At 41.4% G+C, this 15,861-nt stretch overlaps 1 protein-coding gene across 1 annotated transcript; it reads right to left on the bottom strand.

The window, feature by feature from the left end:
• Positions 1–11,576: 11,576 nt before the first annotated feature.
• LOC128455243 (homeodomain-interacting protein kinase 2-like) lies at positions 11,577–14,146 on the bottom strand. The gene is made up of 9 exons (XM_053438926.1): positions 13,755–14,146; positions 13,684–13,691; positions 13,257–13,426; positions 12,951–13,139; positions 12,513–12,694; positions 12,249–12,372; positions 12,028–12,135; positions 11,875–11,949; positions 11,577–11,756 (listed from the first exon to the last, which is right to left on the bottom strand). The coding sequence occupies exons 1-9, from the start codon at positions 14,144–14,146 to the stop codon at positions 11,577–11,579; spliced, it is 1,428 nt and encodes a 475-aa protein (XP_053294901.1).
• Between the last annotated feature and the right edge of the window lie 1,715 nt (positions 14,147–15,861).

The following is a 15,861-nucleotide window of genomic DNA, read 5'->3' as shown; positions in this document are numbered from 1 at the left end:
CAAGAATATAAAAACAATAATAGTGATGATATGAGTTGTGTTTGTGTAAAATAATTTCTCTGGGTTTCAGGTGTAGTTCTCCATGTTGCTGCATTTAAAGGTACTGGCAGAGATGATGAATCAGGGTCCACCTGTCTGACACACAGATACAGTACTAGTATTTGACACCGGCATGCAAAAGCCCATAATGTAGCCTCCCCTGTTCCTGCAGGATCTCTGGAGGCCAGTGTCTCTGTGAAGCCTCCGTGGCCAAACATCTACCTGGGTGAGAGTGTGCTCCTGCAGTGCACAGTGGAGTCCCTCTCTGCTTTTGTGAAGAGCTACCGGTGGTTCAGGTCCAGACCACACAGGGCTCCCACCCCCAGGCACCTGGTCTCCGGTGACAGCTACTTCATCACCGCAGTAACACGGGAGGAGGCCGACAGGTACTGGTGCCAAGCCGAGTGTCGGGAGAACCGGACTGAGGTCGAGCTAAAGGCCCGGCCGGTCTCGCTTGGAGTGTCAGGTGAGCAGCAGCTACGACTGCAGCCACTGCAGCACGGCATCAGGTTTCTGCTTTGCACAGGACGAATCAGATGAGTACAGAGGTTGTGTATTCTCAAACTGACTAATGCAGAGACACATAGAGGCTCTTATTTTCCTCAAAACAGCCTCTGTCACTCCTCCCTATCATGGGTAAAAACATGGTTTATACTATTTCTAATTAATCAGAAAACTGTCAGAAGATTTAAAAAAAATGTGTTTATTCATTTAAGCTTATTTTGGCTTCATGACTGACTGTGTTTAGCAACAATAAAATGTTTTTTATGTGTCTGTCAAGATAATTAAGATGCATGCCACACTGCATTATTCCTCATATACTACACTGTTTATCATTTAAAAGAAGCACATTACGGCTGTTGGGCGGCTGTGGCTGAGGGGTAGAGTGGTCGTCCTCCAGCCTGAAGGTCGGCGGTTCGATCCACAGTCTGAACCATCTGCATGCCGAAGTGTCCTTGGGCAAGATGCTGAACCCCGAATGGCCCCCCATAGAATAACAAAAGTTCTGCAAGTATGAATGTGTGTTTGAATGGGTGAATGTGAAACTGTAATGTAAAGCGCTTTCAGTGGTCATCAAGACTAGAAAAGCGTTATATAAATACAAAACCATTTACCATTACTGTAAAATAAATACATGTGCATGCCTTCAGAAGCCGGCATCTTTGGTAGTAATTTAATGCAGTCGATTTTATTTTCAGTTCTTCTCTTTATTGCATTAGAGGATGAAAGGGAACCTGAGAAGAATAGTTTTTTCCACTTTGTTTGATAAGCTGGGGTTTAAACAAACGTAGCTTTTTCTAATAATGTTGAAAATATTGGCTGTGTCAGGGATTACATCTCTTTGCGAGGACTTCACTCTTATAATGACTGATATAACTCACAGTATGAGCAACAAATTAAAGACTCAAGATCATCCAGTGCTGCTGTGTGCACACAGTTTGCCAAAATACAGTATAAATATGACATGGATTTTCAGGAAAGCATTTGGTCTGAGTTACCAGAGGAACAGAGAGGTGACGTGAGGTGCAGGACAGAGAGCAACATTAATATTACAGCCCTGCACTGTAAGACACGCTGAAGAAGAATCTGTAAAACATCAGGTCATAATTTGATCTCATAAAAAAGTTCTCTTACATAGTGAATGGTGTGTTATGTTGACAAAGAAATTAAGTACAAAAGGTTACTCCTACAGTTCTTGTTATCTTTGTACAATAATACAAATTTCTAAAGAACATCTGCAGCAGACATTGGTTCTTTATTGTCGTTTATATGCCGTTCATACAAAATTCATATATTCCAAAAGCCTCTATAGCGGTTAAACCAGTTAGGCCTCATTGATAGACCATGTTATCTGCCAATTTATTGCATTTTGCATTAATAGATCACTACAAACAGTACACGTCTTCTTAAATAGACCTAAAATATACTTTAGACAGAAAGATGTTAAGGATCTCCAGTAGTAAGAATCTAAAACAGTAAAAATTAACTCTGAGATGTTTTTGAACTCTGACCTTCAAAATCATACTCTCATGCCGTGTGTAAGGTAGGGCAGTCGGTGGATGAACAGAATGTGTGTCCATTCATCGTTGAGGAAGATATCAGGAAGTCCTACTGACAAACATTGTTGTGCATTTTAAAGAACAAAGTATTTTCATGTGAGAGAACAAGCATTTCAATGAAAACTAGAGCTAAACAAAATGATCAAAATCTCATATCCTCTTGTAGAAGTCATTTCATATCCAGTTAGTCATATGTATTGTAATTGGTCATCCGTCTCCGTTATTCTTTAGGCTTTTTTTTGGGCTCTAAGCTGTATTACTCTCATCCATAGACACCTACGAAGGTATTTTCTGCTGCAAAACACTTGTGCAATGGAATTTGTGGTTGTAGAAAATCGTCTTTTCTTAAATGTTCTCCATACAGTGTGACATGAACCTCTTGATAAAATAAATTTAAACTATGTAAGTCTGAATTTGTTTGGAAATATCCTGGGTTGTATAATGTTCACGTGTTCGTTTGTGATGAAATACTGCGGCTAAGAGTTACAAGACGAAATTAACAATAGAGAATGAAATGAAACAAAATACATTTTCTACCATCACACAATGTGTATGTGTATGTATGTATACATGCATATGTATATGTATATAAACATATATGTAAGTATATATTGTATATATATATAATATATAATATATATATATATATATTAATACTAAGACAAGAAGGTGATAAGACAGGAGCCATTAAAAAATTAAAGATTAGATGCTGCAAGAATGACGCAATTAAAAGTCCACCAAAATGAAACGTCCTGTTTTTATTTACCGAAATAAATGATCGCAAAACTTCCTCATCAGTAGGTGGTTCTATCACCATAGCAACCAGATGCTAAGATTTGAAACAGAAGATTATTTTTGATTGACAGGGACACTCTCTCAATACCTCCTTTGATGCTTTGATGAACAGCATCAAAGTTGGTATTTTGATAGGAGACCTCTGATTGGCTAGCCTGGATGCCAGACGAACTTAGCCCCGCCCACAACATTTTGGTCGGGCAGTTCGGTCTGGAGTCGCTCCATTGGGAAAAAATTATGGGGCGTGTTTCAACTGACCAGGAAGTAAAATTCCTCTTCGCTCAATTGGATAGACCTACAACCAATCAGAGCAACGTAGTATGTGACGTATGCTAAGCAACGCATTGTGAGTTATTTACTAACGCCGGGTTCACACCAGACGCTTCAGCGCAGCGCCAAGCCTTAAATAACAGCTGGCTCCCATCCACTCCCATGTTAAAACTTTGTGCCGGTCACACCGGAGGCTGAAGCACCGCGAGGCAGCCTTGGCGCAGCGTGGTGCTTCAGCCTCCGGTGTGACTGGCACAAAGCCGTGCAGCGATCTACTGGATCAATGGGTGATATTATTAGCGCTGCCCGGCGGTTCAGCGTCGCTTCAGTGTCCGTTGTGAACAGCCAAGCGCCGGGGCGATAGGGATTAGCGCGGTGCTCTGGCGTCGCCTCCACGTTCTGTGTTCCTCTTTCAAAATGAATGCGCTGTCGATGTCTTCTAAAACAGACTCAATGGCAGCATCTACACATCTCAGCTCGCCAGCGGCAGGCATGTTTGTTGAAAACGAATTCAACCCGAGGGCACTGTGATGACGTGGGTGATTACGTCACCATTGATCATCTGTCAATCATCGTATAAAGCCCGCCCTGACAATCTGATTGGCCCGGTCCGGCCATAATTTTTTCCCAATGGAGCGACCCCAGACCGAACTGCCCGACCAAATCTGTTGTGGGCGGGGCTAAATTCGTCTGGCATCCAGGCTACTGATTGGCTGTTGATTGCTTTAAATACTGTTAAAGTTTAAGACAGTTGCTATTGCACTCTGACCTTGACTGAGGTAAGTCATGTCTCACTCTCTCTCTGTATTTACCCAGCATGCTAACCAATACAATTCAGGCTCATTATTCAAGTTTGAAATTAAACCACTGTATAATATGAAGCTTCTGCTGTTACATGTTGATAATGTGTTGTTTTCTGTTGCTTTTATGACAAATGTGAAAATATTGTTGCTGGCTTCTTTTGTGTTTTCTGCTGCTTATCTTAATGAGTGATATGTGTTAACGTAATGCTAAGTAGCGTTAGGTCGCCGAGGCCAGGCAGAGCGAGGCATTGTGGACAAAACACCTGTAGCACCAGGATATTTTCACATTTCACATCTTATTCTACCAAAGAATGTGATTTTTGTTACATTGGGAAGATTAATCTTGGTGTTTAACAATGGCTTGGTGCCATGGTGATTGATGAGGGAAGTTTTATTTCAAAAAGATTTTTTGGTAAATGTGTAGTTTGAATGTGTTGAAGAACATGTTGACGGAAGCTTAAGTTAATGCTAGGAGCACATTACATGAGGTTTGTAGCTCCTTTAAGGAAAAAAACAATCCCTCTCTATTGGGTCTAATGTTATTTCAGAGAAAACTTTTCTGGAAGGAGCATCAACTTGCATAACTTGCTCACACGGTCCCATTTTTTTACTCTCACAAATTTCAAATATATCTTTGTGTCCGGCAAAGTCTTGGAATTCTCACGATGTCTTTATTTCACAGATAGGACTTAAAGTTTCTGAATTATAGTTGTTTGAGTGGTGCACTCAGAGTTTAGATTTCTCTCTTCCCAGTGAGGAGAGAACAGGTGCATTCAGTTGAGTTTCCATGGCAACCAGATACACACGTAGCAGGAGGGGAGTCTCTCTCTCTCTCTCTCTCTCTCTCTCTCTCTCTCTCTCTCTCTCTCTCTCACTCTCTCTCGCCCGCTTAAACCAGCCAGTCTGTCTCTCTCCCTCTCTCTCCTTCTCTCTGCGTGTGTCTATCTGTGTCAATTGTTTTATATTGAATGTTTGATAGATCAAATTCACCTAAATCTTACACACTATTTCATCCTGTCACCTGCAGACAAAAGCCATTTGACTTCAAGATCCAGACAAGAACAGAAACTTCTTCTGAAAATAGTGCATCCACTGTTCCAACAGCTTCATCAAAAGATAGATCTACTCTCTGCTGTAAACCATGGAGAAACCAGATATTCTGAAGATCCTCAATGACGAACTCCTCACAGCCTACAGGAAGATTAATGCTCTTAAGGATGAGGTGTGGCAGCTGGAAAACCAGCTTCAAGACAGAGATGATGTCATAAAGATGGCGATGGAGAAGGAGAAGGAGACGGAGAAGGAGATCCAGGCTCTGAAGGAGAAGGTGGAGCAGCTGGAAAACCAGCTGAAAGAAAAAGATGATGTCATAACAAAGGAGGTCAAGAAACGGCGCACTCGCCTCAGGGCCTATCTTGACTGCTTGGCTGAGCTCACTGACTGTCAGGCCAAGGTTAAGCTTATGGAAGCAAGGCTGCACCAGGAGCCACCTCAGCCTGATACAGGATGTAGCAGTGAGATGGAGGTGGAGAAGGAGAAGGAGAAGGAGAAGGAGAAAGAGAAGGAGAAGGAGAAAGAGAAGGAGAAACAGAAGGAGAAAGAGAAGGAGAAACAGAAGGAAAAAGAGAAGGAGACGGAGAAAGAGAAGGAGAAGGAGAAAGAGAAGGAGAAACAGAAGGAGAAGGATAAGGAAAAAGAGAAGGAGAAGGAGAAGGAGGAGGACAAGAAGAAGGAGAAGGAGAAGGAGAAACTTGTGACGATCTACAATGTCGAAATCCTCCGAGCCAACAGGAACATTTTGGTTCTTAAGGAGGAGGTGTGGCGGCTGGAAAACCAGCTTAAAGACAGAGATGATGTCATAGAGATGGCAGTGGAGAAGGAGGAGGAGAAGGAGAAGGAGAAGGAGATTAAGATTGAGACTGAGACTGAGACTGAGACTGAGACCGAGAAGGAGATGGAGACGGAGAAGGAGAATGAGATCCAGGCTCTGAAGGAGAAGGTGGAGCAGCTGGAAAACCACCTGAAAGACAAAGATGATGATTCATAACGAAGGAGGTCAAGAAACGGCGCGCTCGCCTCAGGGCCTATCTTGACTGCTTGGCTGAGCTCACTGACTGTCAGGCCAAGGCAAAAATTCTGGAAGCAAGTCTGCATCAGGAGCCTGCACCAGGAAGCTGAGACAAGAAGGAGCAGTGAGGTGGAGGTCAACAAGGAGAAGGACAAGGAGAACGAGAACGAGAAGGTGCTTGCTTCAGGGCCGAAAGGAGACGAAACTGCAGCAGGAGACAACTCCAACTATGGGACTGAGCTACAGAAAGGAGGAGGCCGAGATGAGCTGGAGGAGAGAGAAGAGGTGGAGAAGCCCCCGCCCTCACCCTTTTTCTACTCCTCAAAACAAACCCCTCCCCTGTCCCCCTTTGTACATATTTGAAATGATCTAATGATGTGTTGTAGATATGTTAAACTTTTTGAATAAAAATAACTAGTACAGTAACATCTACCTCTGTCTTTCTGAATATAGATACAGGATTCATTGATCAATTAACACAGTGTTGGAGTGAAACAAATCAGTGTGATTCATTTAGTTTGCTACTATTCATACGAACACAGCAGAGCATAGACAAACAATGTTTCTTAACTTTTTTACATTTGGTCAAATCTATATATTAATTATGACAACAATACAATAATAATACTATCATCTCATCTGAGGGCCCATCCATCACACTGACCACGCCCATCTGACACGCACACACACTCACGCACACACACACATGCACACACACACACACACACACACACACACGCATACACACACACGCACGCACACACACACACACACACACAAGTCATTATCATTTATATATTTACTGTAATTTATTTCAATTTATTTATGGTTGAGGTCAATATCAGATCAGAAGACATGTTCATGGCACTGAAGTCAATGTAATTATTTAATTTATATAATCAATTTGTAAATTAATTATATAAATTATATTACAGTATGGATGTGGTGGTCTAACTATAAATACATTGGATTTTCATTAAATCATATATTTGATGTATTTAGTGATTTTATTTTCAAATTGTTGATTTAACGAAAAAGTCGTTTTTTTCCAATTGCACCTAAAGCCTTTTTCGTTTTTCTGGTAATGATACACCTGTGCAGGGGCGTTTCTAGGATTGAAAGAAATGGGGGGCTCAGCCCCTAAGGATGCTGAATGTGAATGCGCCAATTTTTTTGGGGCTCATTTGGGTCTGCGGATATTCATGTTTCATACAGTTCATAGATTGGTTCAATCAGAAAGAGTGTGATTTTTCTCTGTATCTTTGCTTGCATTCATTCAGTATAAGATAACAGAAGAGACAGAATTTCAGGGTCATTGTGAAATTTGACAACACAAATATGAACTGATTATAAACAACAACATTCTATAGGCACTGGTATTATTGTTTTAAAATACTAAAGATAGATATTAATGCAAAGAATAGAGAGCTGTCGATAGTTATTTCTTACATTTCAAATTTGCTCGTTCACGCTCACTGGAGACATTTTCTAACAAAATAGCTAGCTAACTAGCTTAGTGTTAACATAGCTCATTACAATATTCCCTTTCATTTGCCTCAAGTAAACCTAAATTTAAGCAGGTAACAATCGTTAACAACTACAGATAGCCACATTCTGTAACTACCTGTACTTACAATTTCACTCCGTGCATCATTTACTATGAGCTAAACTCCTTGGCTGTAATCCTGCTGTCTTATTTATTTTAAATATGTTTATTGAAGTTTTCAGTTTTTAGAACAGACAGTGCATACAAACACATATAACATACAGAACAAAGCACATCAAAATTAGTAGCCGCGGTCCATGGTCAAAACATAAATATTAAGTAAAAGGATCAGAAGTTTTGTCAAGTGAATGTCAGAGTACAATAAAAAAGAAAAATACACATACATATGATAATCCTGCTGTCTTGATGAGAGACGTTACTTGGCAGAGTGAGAAAGCCAGCGCAGCAGCGATGCAGACTCCCCAAGGTCCTAGTGCCCGATCTTTAATGTTAAGTATGATGAGAGGCTATTGGATTGTAATTTGAAGGGGGAGAAAACATACAAACCAGAAACGCACTCACATATGTAGCATGTTAGAGTTATAAATAACTTGTCCATGTGTAAAACAATAGTTTAATTAAAAAAAAAAAAAAATCACAATAATTATTTGGGGGGGGCTGAAGAACATTTTAGGGGGGCTTCAGCCCCCCTAAAACAGGCCTAACGACGCCCCTGCATCAGACCACCTTGGCTTCTTAGCAGCAGTCTCCTCGTCGCTGCCTTCGTCCCTGCTCCTCCTTGTTAAGGAGCTGACACCATTGGTTGAAGGAACTACAGCATCTTCTTCGTCTTGAGAGCTGTCGCCGTTAAATAATTCGAAACACTCCTCTGTAGTGAGTGGCCCAATGGTCTCAGGAAAACCAAGACCAAACCCCTCGAGTTCAGGGTCCTCAAGTCCATTGTCTTCATCTACACCATCGGCATCAAGTCCAGGACCTTGTCCATGTCTCTCGTGTTGGTTCCTGGCAATCAGCTGCTCAAGAATTCCATGAGGATCAACGTTTAAAAAAGCAAGAGGATTGGCAGGAGGCGCAGCATAACAAGGAACATACGGCGCAGCTTGAGGAGTTGCATAAGGAGGAACATACGCAAAAGCATAAGGATAAGCATAAGACGGAACATACGGAGGAGCATACGGAGGAGCATACGCAAAAGCAAAAGGATTAGCATAAGGAAAAGCACAGGGAAAAACAAAAGGATAAGCACAGGGGAAAACAAAAGCAAATTCATAAGGGTAAGCGTGGGATTGAGAATAATAAACTGGAAAATGACCAGCAGCACCCTGCTGTCTCCAGTCCATCCCACAGGTCAGTGGTGGGAACTGTTGTAGCAGAAAAGAGTGAGCTCTGACATATTGATAATCATTATAATTTAGCTGTTCCTCTCTTTCCTCTCTTCTCCTGCTATTTGGCCGGTCAAAGCTGCCATGACCATCACCATTTTCATCATCTCCATGATTGGGGAGAGAAGGATTGTCCATTACGATGTTGTCTTCAGGCCTTTGAGCATCAGGGCATTCAATGTTGTTCGGTGGCCCAAATAAGGCACCTGGAAGGGGGTAGGGGAAAGTATCAAAAGTCACATTCTTTTTTTCATTTAAATATGCTGAAACATGCTCAAAGTCCTAATCAATAAATGTAACTATGAAAATAAAGCTGTGTCCCAATTCAAGGGCTCCGTAACCCTGGAGGCACGAGATGGAACCTTCTCAGGACAATCTATCCCAGGATTCATTGTCCGCTGTTGACGAAGCCAACAAGCCACATTAAGGGCAGTCACTGAAAGTGGTTATGCAATGGTAACAGTCGGATATGCAGATGGTTGGAATAGAAAGTCCTCTGTTGACCATAGTGACTCATTTTGGTTTAGCTTTCGAGGTCAACTCGTAGGCCTTGTCCTTCTACTGTAGGCTGAGACCTCTGAAGGATGTGGCCCCTGAATTGGGACACAGCGTTAATATGAACACTGTATCACACCAGATGCAACCCATCCACCATGTAGAAAAGCCTCCATCATACAAGGTCCTACCACCACCTTTATATGTAATATAACTTCCAGTTCTGCAACAATTATTTTTAACAAATAACATGATGAGCTACTTACAGAAAATACATGTCCTGTATGCAATACAGGAAACCTTCAGAGACCTTTCTCCTTAACCCCAGTACATCATCAAACCAGGTTTTATATTCAAACACATTTTACCTGCATAGTAGCAAATCCACTGTCTTACTCTGGCCAGCAGGTGCTCCTCCATGGGGGGTCCATTAAAAGCCATTTTTCCAGCAAGAGGTCACGTTTAAAATAAATTGCCTTCCTCTGTTTTTCTTGAGTTTGTCTCCAACTACTTCCAGGTGAGCAGTTTTCCAAGAGTTTAGCTTCCAACCCACAGGTTTAACATGGAGTCAAACGATAAAATGTCTTGACACTGGAATAATTTACCTTGCCTAATGTTCTGAAGCTCTGATACAAAGACTAGAGTGGCAACGGCTCTGTCCCTGCTCTCAGTAGATGTTTGTTTAGGTGCTGATTTGCCTTTCCATCTGTCTATAGGATAACTCACCAAGCCCCTGTACACCTGATCAGCCAATCATCTGCCAGGAGACACAGCTTAGAAGCTTCAGTGAATTTCCGCAGCAACTGTGTGAGGGCAGATGCGATGTCAGTGACTTCGGCCAACAAGATTTTGTTTCTGACACTGCTGGTCTCCTGAGATTTCAAACACAACAGTCTCCAGACTTTACTCAGAATGGTGAGGCGTAAACAACATCAGGAAACTATACTTAACAACTGTGGTGAGCAGAAAAGCACGTTAGGATGCACATGTCAAACTTTGAGGTGAATACTCTACAACAGCACAGACCATGTCAGGTTCCACTTCCCTCAGCCAAGAACAGACATTTGAAATTTAAGTAGACACACACTGAAGCTAAACATCACACATATTTTGGCCCATCACACATCGTTTGGCCCAGTTGGTGAATTGGTAAGAACATTGGTTAAATTACGAATTTTGTAACCTCTGCCAAGGAGCTTATGTTTTCATTTGTATTTATTCCCTTCACCAAGGAGGTGTTTTCACATTTTCTGTTCCCAGAGTCTACTACGATCACCATGAGTCTGTGTGTGTGTGTGTGTGTGTATGTGTGTGTGTGTTGTCTCAGCACATCATGAACACATTTTGAAGTCAGTTATAGGCTTTATCAGAAATTAATTAAATAATAATGAAATTAGGTAAACATTACATTACATTACATTACATTTGGCTGATGCTTTTATACAAAGCGACTTACAATAAGTGCATTCAACCATGAGGGTACAAACCCAGAACACCAAGAATCAATCAAGTACAATTTTCTTCAGGATAGCAAAACTAAAGTGCTATATGTAAGATCCATATAAGTGCTACCTATACGCAAGCAAGTACTACTGTTTTGAAACAGATGCGGGCAGCCACTGGTAACCAGTGAAGGGAGCGGAGTAAACAAGACAGAGACAATATTACATGGTTCTGGATACGATGGCTGTGACGTCGACACATGCTGCAGTCTCGTCACCTGGTCCTGTCTCCACGCCTGGTCCAGTTCCTGGTCTGCCGACGCTCGCAGCCCCTGCAGGCCCTGTTCCTGTTGCCAGGGCGCCCGTGCGGGCGAAGCCCACCTACTCGACCCTGGAGAGCCTCAGGGGGTAGACTGGCTTCCTCTCCTGGTGGCTATGTCTGTGCGACCCCAGTGGCATGGTCCAATGACGTACTACATGAAATAATCAATGAAGTACTAAAGTAGATTATGCAAATCATCACATGGACCAGAATGTTATGCTGATTTGCAGCGTTTCACTGCCAAGCCGAAACAGCAACAGAAAGTGTTCTTGAAGGTGTTGAAGAAGCTCATGACACCGAAAGCCTTGTTTTTATAGTCCTTCCTCTTCTTCTTCTACTTTTTCTCAAGTAAAACTTCTTGAAAGCACAAAGAAACTTTCTATTACTTTTTTCTCAAGAGCCATGAACTTGGTAGGCTGCTTGGTGTTGGTGGGCTCCAGCAGAGAGGAACGGATGCTCCAGCATTTCATGAGGTCTTATTCGTTGATTTTGGTCCAAATGCAGCATCTTTTTAAGGACGTCCACAAAGTCTCGCACCTCGGCCTCCTCAGTGTGATGGTCCCAATAGATCAACTGGAACAACAATGTTCAGAATATTATTATTATTATAGCCTTAGGAGATTATGGAAATGTAGTCAAAGATTTTTTTTTCATGTAATAACATTAAAGATTGACTGATTAAGCCACCCACCTTCTCCAATTCCTGTAGAGAGTTAAAACATCTCGTATCGTTGACTTCCTCACGATCCTCGATCTCTTCTAGAGCCTACAAAGCGAAACATTTTCAGTTAAATAAATTATCCTGATTGATGGATGGATGATAGACGGATGGATGGATGCATACCATCAGTTCCCATATTCCCCCCTGAGAATTAAAGAACGTGTTGCTGTACACTCCAGCTTCAAGCAGATCATCTGGTGGCTGACCCAATGTGTTCACAATGAACTTCATCTGGAAAAAGATATGATCTGACATTAGGAGTAGATCTCTAGCTCACAAAAACACTGTTGATGACCAAATCCAGGTTGCTGGGACGATTTGCGCTCTGGGAGGATGATGCTAACCATGTGATGTTCATCTATCGCTTGAAAGATAGGGAAGGCCACAGCAAGTTCCGCTACAATGAGAGCCAGCGACCAGACATCTATTGATTGCTTGTATGAGATACCAAGAATGACCTCTGGAGCCCTGAGCCAAGACAGAAAAAATAATAAAGTTAAAAGATAGGTAAAAAAACTGAAATCTCACTTCTGTCTTGCTGTTTAATCTTATTTTTGCCTATACAGATACAGGCTTCTCCTGTTGGATACCAGACTTGTTGTGACTACCTGAACCACAGAGCCTGCACACATTTGACTACGTCAACGTCGGACACAAGGTGAGCCAGACCAAAGTCAATCAGCTTGACTTTCAGTGGCTGCTGCCTGCGATCCACAATCATGATGTTGTCTGGTTTCAGGTCACTATGGATGATTTCCAGGGCCTCCAAATGCAGCAGTGCAGTTGTCACCTAAAGATGCACAAATATTTGTTAGTGTAAGTTCATAGGATTCTTTTTCATCAGATTTTAAATGTACATTGAAATTGAACACTAGAGGGTTCTGGAAATAGTTAAGAGGAAAATTTAACGCACACATTGTTTTTGAATTAGTAAAAATAGTGACACAAAGAGATAGATAAGACATACAGAAAAAATTGATGTTTTAGATAATGATGTAAGTGTGATGTCTACATGAGTCCATGGTACATGGCCATCTTCAACACACCTGATACAAAACTGGATGAATCTCAGCCATGCTCATTGACTCGAAATTTCTCTGCACCATGTAATCAAACAGGCTGAGGTCCAAGAGCTCGAACTTCAGACAGATGAAGTCCTCATGGAGAAATGAGCCATACCATCTCACAAAATGGCCTTTGTCATCCAGTGTCTGAAGCTGCTTGAGAATTGTAATCTGTTGAAGAAATAAAACATTAGATTTTTCTGTTTCCTGTCACCTAAAAGCCAAACTGCATAGTTGTCATTTCATTTCTTTACATTCTTCAGTTTTGCTAATGAGTTTGTACTCTACCTCTTTCTGTGCTTCTTCTTTATTGCCAAATTTGATTATTTTGATGGCTATTTTTTGTTTTGTTTCAATGTCGTCACACTTGGCAACTTTTCCAAAGACCCCCTCTCCGACGAAGGCTACTACCTTGTACCTGCAGTCCAGCTTGGCACCTTCCTTCACAGTGAAGTTGTCTGTAGAGGACGAGATAAGATTAACATGAAATGATGTTATGATGTTACATCGAGGATGATGCAGTCAACAGTCGACATAACAGCACTTATATACAGTACATGCAGATTGATTTTAATCTCATTTTATCAACAAGGGTCACCTGAAGGCTTTACTGCACAACCACATATACAGACATTTTAACTTTGTTAAAAGACAACTGACTATTACTGTTTAAACTCAAATAACAACTAAAATACTAAAATGCTTATTTTGTTACCATATAATCTTGAGATTGGTTCACAATCACAAGCAAGCAACAAGTGTTTTCTGACTATTATATCAGCATACCTAAAGGCTGACTTGGAGTCGGTAATGGACTTGAAGTCGGACTTGAAGTCGGACTTGAAGTCAGTAAAGGACATGAAGTCGGACATGAAGTCGGCAATGGACTTGAAGTCGGCAACGGACTTGAAGTCGGACTTGAAGTCGGACTTGAAGTCGGACTTGAAGTCAGTAAAGGACATGAAGTCGGACATGAAGTCGGCAATGGACTTGAAGTCGGACTTGAAGTCGGACTTGAAGTCAGTAAAGGACATGAAGGCGGACATGAAGTTGGACATGAAATCGGCAATGGACTTGAAGTCGGACTTGAAGTCGGACTTGAAGTCGGACATGAAGTCGGCAATGGACTTGAAGTCGGACTTGAAGTCGGACTTGAAGTCGGACTTGAAGTCGGACATGAAGTCGGCAATGGACTTGAAGTCGGACTTGAAGTCGGACTTTCAGTCGACATCTCTGAAGCGAATTTTAACCCAAGACGACAGCAAGGTTCATCTCTTCATTTGGTTTATTGGCGGGTGGGTCGGTTTATTCATGATTAAACATCAGTGCCTTTGATTTTTCATGTCAACTCTAATGCCTTTGATGCTACTTCTTAAGTATTAAGTCTAATGTACAGACTCTTCAGACTGTTCTTTGTGTTAAACCTTGTAGGTAATGTCATTCTACTTCATGAACTTTCCTTCACCTTGTAAGAAATTAATTAAAATGTGACCATAAGAACTGCCTTCAATCCAGTACTAATTGCACTATGGAAGTACCATTATAGTAGTTTTTCGACTACCATAAATACCTGAAGGAATCAACTCCTCTTGGTCAGACTTTTTGTGGAATTTCCTGCTTGAATAAATTCAGTTCGGTATGTTCGATTTGAGAATTCTTATTGTAATTCACCTTGACGTTGGTTGCCACCCGCCAATAAATCAAAGGAAGATGAAATGATGGAGACGATGCAGGTGGGTAGATCATCGCGTTCTGTGGTGACGTATGATGTAGACATTTGAGATCCAGTAGATGGTGTTAATGCACCTTGATGTATTTTTTTTTTCACTCACCAATAAACCGAACAAAGAAGAAGAAAATGAGAATTGTAGAATGTGTACATTCCGTATAATTTCGCTCCATTTCAAATACAGTAGTGTATAGAAAAATCACATCAGGAACAGGCGGATGGAGTAGGGGCTTGCTCCGTCCACTCCAAGCGTCGACCTGGATAATGCTCCATGTCACAAAGCAAAAGTCTCAAACCGACTTCATGAACATGACAGTGAGTTCAGGGAACTTCAATGACCTCCCCAGTTACTGGGTGTGGATCCAGCAGAACCTTTGGGATGTGGTAGAACAAGAGCTGAACAAGTGTTTTCCTGTTGTCTGGCACTCAAAGGACACTGTCAAGGGTTTATTGTTGTTTATTGTTTGTGTGCTGGACGTTGTGTGGGGAGCTTTCTATTTATTTAAACAGTCTATCGTGCAAAGTGATGTTATAAAGCTTTGTGTCACTCCTCAGTGGTTTGTCTGCAAGTTAGATTTTATGTTTTAATGTTTTGCACCTGGACACACCCACGTAAATATAAAAAACAGAACAGCTGTTTTATTCTCCTGACATGATCCAGAACTGATGTGATCGTCTGATTCTTCTCTGTCACATCTCTCTAGTCTGGAGTCACTACAAACATGATAAAAAACACATTATAGGTCAAAACATCATCATCACAACTTAATACTTGTATAGAAGTTGTCTCTATCCGACACAGACACACACTATCATTTTCTATCTCCACATATATAATTTTCTTTCCCCACATAGTGATTCCTCACATTGTTATTATTTGATTTCAGTTTGTTTTATTTTTCGATCAAATCTGTTGTGTTGTTATCTCCTGTGAGTAGGTGATGATTAAATGTTTTCTCTGTATGAACTGAAAACAGAGAACTGTGCATTTAATGCGTATCTTCTGTTATAAATAAAGTTGGGAATTTCTCCGCAAAACGTTTCTCCTCTCCTCGCTCCTTGCGTCGTCTCCTTCACACCTTCCCTTGAGGGGTTAGGAAAAGGAGATTGTTGGGACTCTCCGAACGCAGCCCGGGTTTGGGTAAATCACATGACCGGGCTGCA

This window comes from Pleuronectes platessa, chromosome 13, assembly GCF_947347685.1.
Source record: "Pleuronectes platessa chromosome 13, fPlePla1.1, whole genome shotgun sequence".
In the NCBI taxonomy this organism is placed as follows: Eukaryota; Metazoa; Chordata; class Actinopteri; order Pleuronectiformes; family Pleuronectidae; genus Pleuronectes; species Pleuronectes platessa.
This window is presented reverse-complemented; position numbering and strand designations above follow the sequence as displayed.

Bases quoted from the DNA above. Each gene is read 5' to 3' on its own strand.
- LOC128455243 (XM_053438926.1), bottom strand. From the start codon at position 14,146: ATGTCCGACTTCAAGTCCGACTTCAAGTCCGACTTCAAGTCCGACTTC. The intron at 13,140-13,256 runs GTAGAGTACAAA...TTTCTTCAACAG, and splicing joins AAGAAGAAGCACAGAAAGAG to ATTACAATTCTCAAGCAGCT. The intron at 11,950-12,027 runs GTATGCATCCAT...TTCGCTTTGTAG, and splicing joins GGGGAATATGGGAACTGATG to GCTCTAGAAGAGATCGAGGA.